Genomic DNA, 10,068 nt, shown 5'->3' on the forward strand with positions numbered 1-10,068 from the left:
TGAAGTTTGGCGCGTAGCCATATGGGATATTAGGAGGATTCCCAACCTTGGCGCGTAGCCATATGGGATATTAGGAGGATTCCCAACCTTGAAGTTTGGCGCGTAGCCTGATGCGCGCATGCACGGCGATGGAGTGGTGACTCGTGAGTGCGCGTGCATGGCGGAGGTCTCTTGCGCAAAACCCATATGGTGGTTTCCGCGGCGGCACATGCACGGCTGCGGAGTGAGAATCCACGGGCGTGCGTACATGGCGGCGGAAGTCTGGTAATTTCTGGATCTGCAATTTTAGAGTCAGATCTGGAACTTTAGACCTAAAATCCAGGTCTGTAATCTAGACCTAGATCTGTAAATCAGATCTGGACAGATCTGAAGCCCGGAGCAGATTTAAAACCATCACAGATCCGGAGACCTGATCATTCGAATCAGGCCGTTTCTTCTTGCCCAGATCTGGAAGCCTCTTTTTAGATCTATGGATCTTTTTGAGCTTTAATAGAACAAGCTTTGAAGCCCTTTTCTGTAAACTTCCAGATTTGTGTTTTTCTTGGGAGAGATCTGACAGCCGAGATGAAGATCGAAGGGCAGTTCGTTGCCCTCCCACGGATGGCGCCAATATCGAAGCACGAAATGAATCTTACCTGATCCATGACGATGTTTCCACGGATTTTCGAGATGAACGAACCACGTCTTGATCTTCTTCTTCTGCGGCTGCGCCTGTGACTTGCAATGTTGAGACCTGCAATGGTTTCGGGGGTGTGGAGGTGACTGCTAAGATATCCTGAGGATTTCTTGCTCACAGACACAAAAAGGTGGTGGTGGCTCTTATTGAGCATGCCCCTAATAAGGAGGTGGAGACCTCCTTATATAGAGAGTCTCATGGCCACCATCATGGTACCTTAATGGGCCTAGCCCAATTAGGGTTACCTCCACAAAACCCCCTCAGCCCAATAACATTGTATTAGTCCATGTAATAAAATGAGCCAAACATAATAGATTTAGGGTCGTAGAACCGGGTTTTAGTACCATACCCCTACAATGACTAAAACAAATTCCCACTTGCACTTATTATAGGTTTCTTATGAAGCTTCATCAATGTTAGATTTGTCTTGGTTCACATTTTGGCACGTTCTAGTCAGACGCCTTATTTGACTACCTTTTAACATTATAAATTGCTTTACATTACAACATTATTAACCAACTCTATTTTAACCCTATAACCTATACCCAATTTCAATAGTCGTGTCGTTAGGTAGTTGAATTCATCAGCAAGGTGTTGACTAATGTTCATGTTAAGAAACCTGCAACTTTTCTAGCAAATCACAACAATCATGGTGTTTTCCATGACTCAGTTCATCACTTGCTTCCTTCTTGTTATGGTCCCTATAGTAGCTAATTCATTATCCTTCAATTTAACAAACATCAGCCCACAGAATCAAAACCGGGATATAATTACCGAAGGTGACGCTTACATCTCCGATGGTGGAATCCAGGTGACCCCAGATGGGATTGGTTCCAACCGGAGCAGCAAAGCGGGACGGGTGACATTCGTCAGACCACTTCATCTTTGGGACAACAGATCCGGTGAGTTAGCAAGCTTCAGTACCAGTTTCACATTTGTTATTGATTCGGATGGGGCTAGAAATCACGGTGATGGCCTAACATTCTTTCTTGCTCAGAATAATTCTGTGATGGGCCTCGGTAGAGACATGGGGCTTCCGGTCAACGACACAACCATTGAGCCGATGAGCCGATTTGTTGCGGTTGAGTTTGATACTTTCTGGAATGGTATTGATGCAAATGCTTCTGGAAATGATAAATTGGATGATCATGTTGGTATAGATATCAATTCACTTATTTCTGTTAGGATTCAGAAATGGTTAAGCAATGTAACTGGTGGGGCAGTGTGTCAAGCGTGGATCATGTATGATTCAATTTCGAGAAATCTTAGTGTTTCTTTCACTGGTTTCTTAAATAATACGGTCGTGCATCAAGATGAACTTTTTTACACGGTTGATCTTAGGAAGGAGTTGCCTGAATGGGTTGTCTTTGGGTTTACAGCAGCTACTGGAGCCGACTTCGAGAAACATAACGTGAGATCTTGGACTTTTGATAGTTCGGATTTACATGTTGATGAAAACAGTGGCTTGCAACCAAACCCGAACACCAATCCAACGAGTGGGAAAAAGAGCAACGTGGGATTAATAGTTGGATTATTGGTTTCGATTACTTTGTTGGCTGTGGTTGCATTTGTTTGGTGGAAGAGAAAGAAGAACAAAGAAGATGAACCAGAAGATCTTGCATTTGATGAAGAGATGAACTATGAATTTGAAATGGGCGTCGGGGCTAAAAGATTCTCTTATCATGAATTAGCTCATTCGACTGATGACTTTGCAGAGAAAGAGAAGCTTGGAGAGGGAGGATTTGGTGGTGTTTACAGAGGTTTTTTGAAAGATTCGAGCACATATGTTGCGGTTAAAAGGGTGTCAAAGAGTTCAAAACAAGGGATTAAGGAATATGCATCAGAAGTCAGGATCATTAGCCGACTGAGACATAGAAACCTAGTGCAACTCACTGGTTGGTGCCATGAGAAACGAGAACTACTTCTTGTTTATGAGTACATGGAAAATGGAAGCTTAGATTCACATCTTTTCAAGGAGAAGAGCTTGTTGACATGGGGCACAAGGTACAAAATTGCCCAGGGTCTAGCTTCAGCTTTGCTGTATCTACATGAAGAATGGGAGCAATGTATTTTGCATAGAGATATAAAATCGAGTAATGTGATGTTGGATTCGCATTTCAATGCGAAGCTTGGCGATTTCGGGTTGGCTAAGTTGGTTGACCACGAGAAAGGCTCACAAACAACGATGTTAGCCGGAACCATGGGGTACTTGGCTCCCGAATGTGTAGTGACCGGGAAGGCAAGCAAGGAATCAGATGTTTATAGCTTTGGAGTTGTTGCCTTGGAAATAGCATGTGGACGAAAATGTATTGAGTTCAAGGCTGAAGAAAATAAAATACGATTACTAGAATGGGTATGGGAGCTCTACGGGACCAGGACCCTTTTAGATGCAGCTGATCCACGTCTAGAGTTAGATTTTAAGGATGAAGAAGTCAAGTGTTTGATGACAACTGGGTTATGGTGTGTGCACCCTGACCCGGAATTTCGCCCATCAATGAGACAAGTGATTCAAGTATTAAACTTTGAAACTTCATTGCCTATTCTCCCTTTGAAGATGCCAAGGGCGTCTTACTTAACACCTCCCATGCCTTCTTTATTTGATGTCACTTCCATAATCCAAAACCAAGCATTAAGAAACGCAGAAGATACGGATTCTTCAAAGCAAACAACGACATCGGCAACTTCTTCTTCTACTTCTTCTCAAACTGTGTCACTCTTGCATTCAGTACGATGACTTTTATCATGAACTATGGTTTCAAATTATAGTCCACGTGATTGTTGTTAAAACATATTGGGGTTATGCCTCTTAGGATTCGCTTACTCGGTTTATATTTTAGTTTTTCTTTTTTGGTCTTTATACGATTGTACATTGTATCATAAAAATTATCAGAATAAAATATCTCTATTACTTTCAAATTGCAGGAGAGCTTTAGATATTGTCTTTATTGGGAATCAACTCCACAGCCACCTTTTGAAGTTGTGTATCGTTTTTCCACCACGTACCTTCTATATTACTCAAGCATATTTGTTCACTGCGGATTTGCTTTACATAAACAACCTTGATATTCAAAATAGAGGAAAGCCACTACCGGTGCCACTACACCTCACCGTCATTGGTTTTCTAATTCAACTGTGTATAACTACACAACCACTACAATTCTTTTCATTGACATTGTCAGTCGCATTTTCAGAAACATTTACAGCACTTTCTAATTCCACCTTTACCTTATACCATGTATTTACCATATTCATATCCTATTATTTGTGCAACAATTGTTTAGTTGGAGTGAAATCTACTTTGGATCGGTTATTTCTATTCTTTTTTTATGCATGTGCTGAGCAATTATGAGTGACGCTAACGAGCCCTAAAAATATTTTAAAGGACGAAAGAATACAAACATAATAAATAAACTACAGGCTCAAGAAAACTGAAAGTTGGATTTTGAGCTACATGGGTTATATCACTAAAAAAGAAGAAAAAGTTTAATGGGTCATGCAATTACTAATTGGAGAACGAAGATGGAAGCGGGCCGAATCAAAATTATGGTTCAGCTCCTTACTTTCAACCCGGTGACTTGTTTAGCTTTCTATTTAAAAATTTTGAACTTGATAAGTGCCTCTACTTTATCCTTTATATAAAAAAAAATTAATAAATAAAATTTAAAAATATTAATGGAGCCCGGCTCGACGAGCTCGAGCTCGGCTCGAGCTTTAAACGAGCTAATGATGCAGCGTACTATGAGAATCCGAAGGCTAATCACGTTGATTCTTGGAATACCCGTGAAGATCCTTCCACAAACCCCGAATTCGACCCAAAAGTCAAGAATTTGAAAAGAAAAAGCAATTTTATTCAATTCTGATAGGTGATCAGTCACAAACATTCATAGTATATTAATAGATAATCCAAAATAGGCTTGGGCCAAAACAAACAACCATAGGCCCAACAATAGCCCAAAACAAAACCCGAATAGTAGACAAAAACATAAAAATGCCTCAAATGTGTATCTAGAAGGGTTATTTCGAAAAATAAACAGGATAACCCGCATGCGGCTAGTTACCATGATGTGGCCCACGTTCCAACGGTCGTTTTGACTGGTAACACGCCTGAAACGGAGGTCTGTAGCTCAAGTGAAACCCATTTTTGTGAAGCTCCTTTTGAAGCGCGATCTTGGGCCTCTAGAAACATCATGGCCCGGTCTTCTACAATTGGGCCCACATCATTCCCACTGGATAGAAAAAATTCGACCTCGAATCAGTAGCACCCTCATCATCAGAAGTTTCCCCGTAATAAGGTAGTAAATGTTTCACATTAAACACATCAGAACAACGAATGTGACTCGGCAGCTTTAGACGATAAGCATTTGAGTTTATCTTCTCCACAATTTTCACGCGTCCAATCTTCTTAGCTGATAATTTGTTGTATTCCCCAACAGAAAAATGATATTTTGTCAAAATAGCCCAAACATAATCACATTCTTCAAAATCAACATGTTGTCGCTTTTGATCAGCAGCTTGCTTGTACTTTGAATTGGTTCGAACCTAGTTGTCATGCACATCTTTATGAATCTTATGTAGCCCTTCAACAAAATCTTTCACCTTCTTGGGGACAGAACCAGGAACGGGAAGTGACATCTGGTCAAGGGGTCCCCGTGGCTGAGCAGAGTAAACCACTTGAAATGGACTAAACCCGGTACTTCGATTGACAACATGATTATGAGCAAACTTAGTTTGACATACTTTTTGATCCCAGGCTATCACATGTTCACCCACAAGGCACCGCAGTAAATTTCTAAGTAAACGATTAACCACTTCAGTTTGCCTATCTGTCTGAGGGTGGTAGGCACTACTGAAATTGAGTTGAGTATTCACCATCTTCCACAGACTACACAAAAAATGACTTAAAAAACAAGTGTCCCAGTCAGACATAATAGAAGTGGGTAACCCATGAAACTGGTAGATATCTCGAAAGAACAATTGAGCTACATTAACTGCATCTGTCGTCTTCTTACAAGGAACAAAGTTAGCCATTTTAGAAAACCGATCAACAACAACAAAGATCGAATCATGAACACGCTGAGTACGTGGTAATCCCAACATGAAATCCATGCTAATATCAACCCAAGGCTGCGAAGGAGCGGGTAAAGGCATATAGAGTCCAACATTAGTAGCGGTTCCCTTTGACACTTGACAGACCCTACAACGCTTCACAAACGGTCTTCTTCTTTGCGCATAGTAGGCCAAAAGTAGGAAACTGGCACCAAATGTAAAGTACGGTCCCTTCCAACATGCCCTTCACCATGTAACTCTTAAATGATTTGAAGACGAAGACTTGAATCTGGAATACACAATTGATTTCCCTTGAAAAGGAAACCTCCATACACTAGAAAATCTGACCTTTTCTCAGATTGCACATCCTACTAAACAACAAAATAATAAGGGCCCACCATTAGCTGTTCCATGAAGGTGTCTACACCTACTCAAAGCATCTGCCACCCGATTTGAAACCCCAGACTTGTGTTTCACCAGAAAATTAAATTTTTCTAAGAAAGCCATCCATCTTGCGTGCTTATGAGACACCTTGTCCTAACTACAAATATGCCTCAAGGAATGATGATTCGGAAAAAGAACAAACTCCTTATGGAACAAGTAGTGACGCCAATGTTTCATAGCCTGAACCACTACATAAAACTCAATAACATAAGTGCTATAACGAAGCTTAGCACATGTCAACTTTTCACTGAAATAGGCAACGGGAAGCCCCCCTTGACTTAGAATTGCCCCAATTCCACCCTGTGAGGAATCTGTATGTAGCTCAAAAGCTTGAGAAAAGTTTGGTAATACTAGAATCGTCGTCATTGTAAGTTTTTCTTTGATTAACTGAAAAGCTCATCTTCACTCCACATAAAGGTCTTCCCTTTCATACAGTCTGTCACTGGTTCCATGATGGAACTGAAATTTCGTATGAATCACCTATAGAATGAAGCAAGACCATGGAAAATTCGTACTTCATTTATTGAGTTTGGGGTTGGCCACTCTTTAATAGCTGCAACTTTAGACTCGTCTACCTGTATTCCCCAGAAACAACATACCCCAAAAAAAGAACTTCTGAGACCATGAAGACACACTTCTTCTTGTCTTCATACAAACTGTCTTTGCGAAATATGGTCAAAACCTGTCGTATATGGCTAACACGTTCACTAACATTAGCACTATAAATGACAACATCATCAAAATACAACACCGCAAATTTACCGATAAAGGGCCTAACAGCTGGTTCATGACTCGCATAAAAGTGTTGGGGGCATTAGATAAACCATAAGGCATCACCAACCACTCATACAACCCTTCACGAGTCTTGAAGGCGGTTTTCCACTCATCACCCAGCCTAAGGCGAATTTGATGGTACCCACTCTTTAAATCCAGTTCCATGAAAATAGTGGCACCACTTATCTGGTCAAGCAAATCATTAAGTCGAGGAATTGGAAATATGTACCTGACAGTAACTTATTGATGGCACGACTATCAACACACATACGCCATGTTCCATCCTTCTTGGGGGTCAACAGGGTAGGGACAACACATGGACTCATGCTTTCCCGATCATACCTTATAGAAATCAAGTTTTCAACCTGCCTGCGCAACTCCTCATGCTCATTAGGACTCATCCTGTAGTGTGGCTTATTAGGCAGTTGGGCACATGGTTCCAAATCAATATGGTGCTGGATGTCACGCAACACGGGCAAACCATCCGGGAATTCATCAGGAAAGACATCAACAAATTCATCAAATAATGGAGCCATAGCTTCAAGAATTTCAGTCTCCTCATACACTTCCCTCCCTATCAACACAAAAACTGTTTCTGTATCTTTTAACTTCTCTTAAAACTGGCTAATAGTCAAATAATTACCAAACGGCTTCGTTACCAACTCTTTTGGCTTGCTAGGAACAAGAGTTAGCTTCACACCACCATACATAAAACTGTAAGTATTTGAACGCCTGTTATGTTGAACACTACGATCAAATTCCCAATGCCTACCCGACAATAAATGACATGCATCCATAGCAACTACATCACACCAAATATCATCTTTATATGTTGTACGAATAGAAAAAGAAACAAGAGCTCGCTTGGATACCGTTATCTTGCCTCCCTTCTTAAGCCATTGTAGCTTATACGGTTTGGGACGACTCTCTGTTTTCAAAGCAAGCTTACGAACTGCCTCTTCTGAGATCAAGTTATCATAACTTCCAGAATTAATAACAAAGGTGCAAACCTTCCCCAAGATAGTACACGTGGAGTGAAATATGTTATGCTTTAGCCAATCATCACCATCTGCTTTTGGTGTATAGCAAGAACGCCTAACCACCAAGTTCACCCCCATATCACCGGTCACAACCTCTTCCTCGTACTCAGGTTCTTCATCATACTCTGGGGCTTTTTCATAATCTGCATACTGTTCATCCTCAGATTCATCAAACAAATGCCTCTTACCAGCTTGTTTACAGTCAACTTGACGATGGCCTGTCTCACCATACTTGAAACACTTCACCCCGCTATTACTAGCCCCCTCAGAACATGAACCGGCATTGGTAAACCCCGGATTTTGTTGACTAGGAATGACACGATGTCCTCCACCACCCGACCCCGAATCTCCTCCAGTAGGGGCTGATGACTACGAACCGCCCACCCGACGGTTTTTGGTTTCAAAAGCCAATGTCCGTTAGTGTGCCTCTGGGTTTGTTAATGGATCAAAAAGATTTACCGAGTTCAATTTGAACCCTTAAACCCCCCAATATACCGAGCAACGAGTTGTTCATCGGTTTCTTGAATATCGTTACGAGCAACCAATTGGTAAAACTCGGTTGTATAATCATCAAACGATCTGGATCCCTGCTTCAAATTCTGCAAACATTGATACATCAACCGTTGAATGTTTTGATGCAAAAAGTTGGACCTTCATCTTGGCCCATGTCACAATTCTTGACTTCCCGAGTCTGTTTCGTGTCAGCTTCAATTGTTGCCACCATGCTGATGCCCTCCCACGTAGCCCGGTAGCGATCAAAGGCACCCGCATATTTTCTGGCACATCTTTGAATTCAAACAACTCCTCTACAGTGGCAAGCCAATCACTGAACCCTTTCGGATCCAAGCTAGTCCCATTAAATTCTAGGAATCATTTCGCATACCAACGCCGGTTGCCATCTTCTTGTTATCGCCTTGGTTTCCTCTTGTGAACCTCTTCGGAAGACGAACCATCATCACAAAAAAATGGTATATCAAAGGCACGACCATCCCTGTTTATAGGTGCCAACCTTCTACGATTCATCAAGTCAGCCATTCGATCAGTCAATTGATCGACCACTTGATCCAATCATTACTCCACCTGTTCCATAAAGCGTTGTTCCAACTCTCGTTCATAAACCTCATCGATTGGTCTGCTTCTCCTTAAAGGCATTTTTGAGCCTGGAATTCGGCTATGATACCAACTGATGCAGCGTACTATGAGAATCTGAATGCTAATTGTTGGGCTAGTAATAGTCTGGTTTGTACTTTGTTTTGGCTTTTATGTAAACCGAGATCTCTTGGATTTTTGTGGGCTTTTGGTTTGTGTTGGGCTAGGGTGTAGTGCCTATACATACATTGTAACTAGGTTATTGTAAGGTTGGGCATTCATAACGTTTAGTGAACGAGTTATTGTGTAACATTGTGCTTAAGCACCAGACGTAATAATACGTGTGTTTTGAAGCATTTTGCTTGTGTTCCTCGTGTGTTTAATCGTTTAACATTGAATCATCTCTTGTTAATTTCGGCTTAACAACGAGATAGTTTGATATCACTTTGAAAGATCCGTATAAGGGACTTACACATGGTATTAGAGCCTATTGACCTAATCTAGACTCGCTTAAGGTGATATCATTGATTCAAGGTTGAGTTTTTGTTCGTGGAACTTTGAAGAATTCTGGAAATTGAAGAACAACTGTTCTTCGTGTTCTTCGAGGGGTTGTTGTGATAACTTGGGGAAGTTAAAATTCAAATCCCAGAGTGTTCGGGATTTATTCTGTTACCACAAATACCTGGTCAAAGCCTCATTGGGATCTTTGGAAGTTCTTGGCAAGATTTCTTAGTTCTCCGGAAGAATTCATCGTTTTCGGCCACAATCAAGTCGTTTTCGGTGAAATTTGTGAATTCTCGGTCAAAGTTTTAGTGTTCTCTGCTGATCTTTGGTCTCTTTCGATCAACAAATAGGGTTCTCGGTGATCTTGGACAGTTCTCGGTCAAAGTGTGGCGTTTTCAGTTGACGTTTAGCTGATCTCGGTCAACTTTCGTGGGTCTCGGTCAATGCTAGTTCTTGGCTGGGATTCTAAAACTAGGCCTGACTGTATTGGGCTTT

General features: G+C 41.3%; 1 protein-coding gene and 1 pseudogene across 1 annotated transcript; one reads left to right on the forward strand and one right to left on the reverse strand.

Annotated features, from left to right (window-relative positions):
- The first annotated feature begins 1,070 nt into the window (after positions 1-1,070).
- LOC143588718 (L-type lectin-domain containing receptor kinase IX.2 pseudogene) lies at positions 1,071-3,713 on the forward strand (annotated as a pseudogene).
- Positions 3,714-4,876: 1,163 nt separating this feature from the next.
- LOC143588719 (uncharacterized) lies at positions 4,877-9,132 on the reverse strand. Its single transcript, XM_077069649.1, has 10 exons — positions 9,056-9,132; positions 8,632-8,827; positions 8,484-8,579; positions 7,584-8,349; positions 7,283-7,514; positions 6,929-7,169; positions 6,789-6,848; positions 6,682-6,741; positions 5,273-5,953; positions 4,877-5,215 (listed from the first exon to the last, which is right to left on the reverse strand). Exons 1-10 carry the CDS (start codon positions 9,130-9,132, stop codon positions 4,877-4,879), a joined length of 2,748 nt encoding a protein of 915 aa, XP_076925764.1.
- Between the last annotated feature and the right edge of the window lie 936 nt (positions 9,133-10,068).

The sequence above is a fragment of the Bidens hawaiensis genome, unplaced genomic scaffold, assembly GCF_021521415.1.
Source record: "Bidens hawaiensis isolate Kalapana, Puna unplaced genomic scaffold, B.hawaiensis_p1.1 tig00036721_1, whole genome shotgun sequence".
Classification (NCBI taxonomy): Eukaryota; Viridiplantae; Streptophyta; class Magnoliopsida; order Asterales; family Asteraceae; genus Bidens; species Bidens hawaiensis.

Excerpts from the sequence above, each read along its gene's own strand:
- LOC143588719 (XM_077069649.1), bottom strand. The coding sequence starts at position 9,132 with ATGCCTTTAAGGAGAAGCAGACCAATCGATGAGGTTTATGAACGAGAG. Across the intron at positions 8,828-9,055 it reads CGCTTTATGGAACAGGTGGA|CTTGGATCCGAAAGGGTTCA; the intron begins GTAATGATTGGA and ends TAATGGGACTAG. Across the intron at positions 5,216-5,272 it reads CTGGTTCTGTCCCCAAGAAG|GTTCGAACCAATTCAAAGTA; the intron begins GTGAAAGATTTT and ends CATGACAACTAG.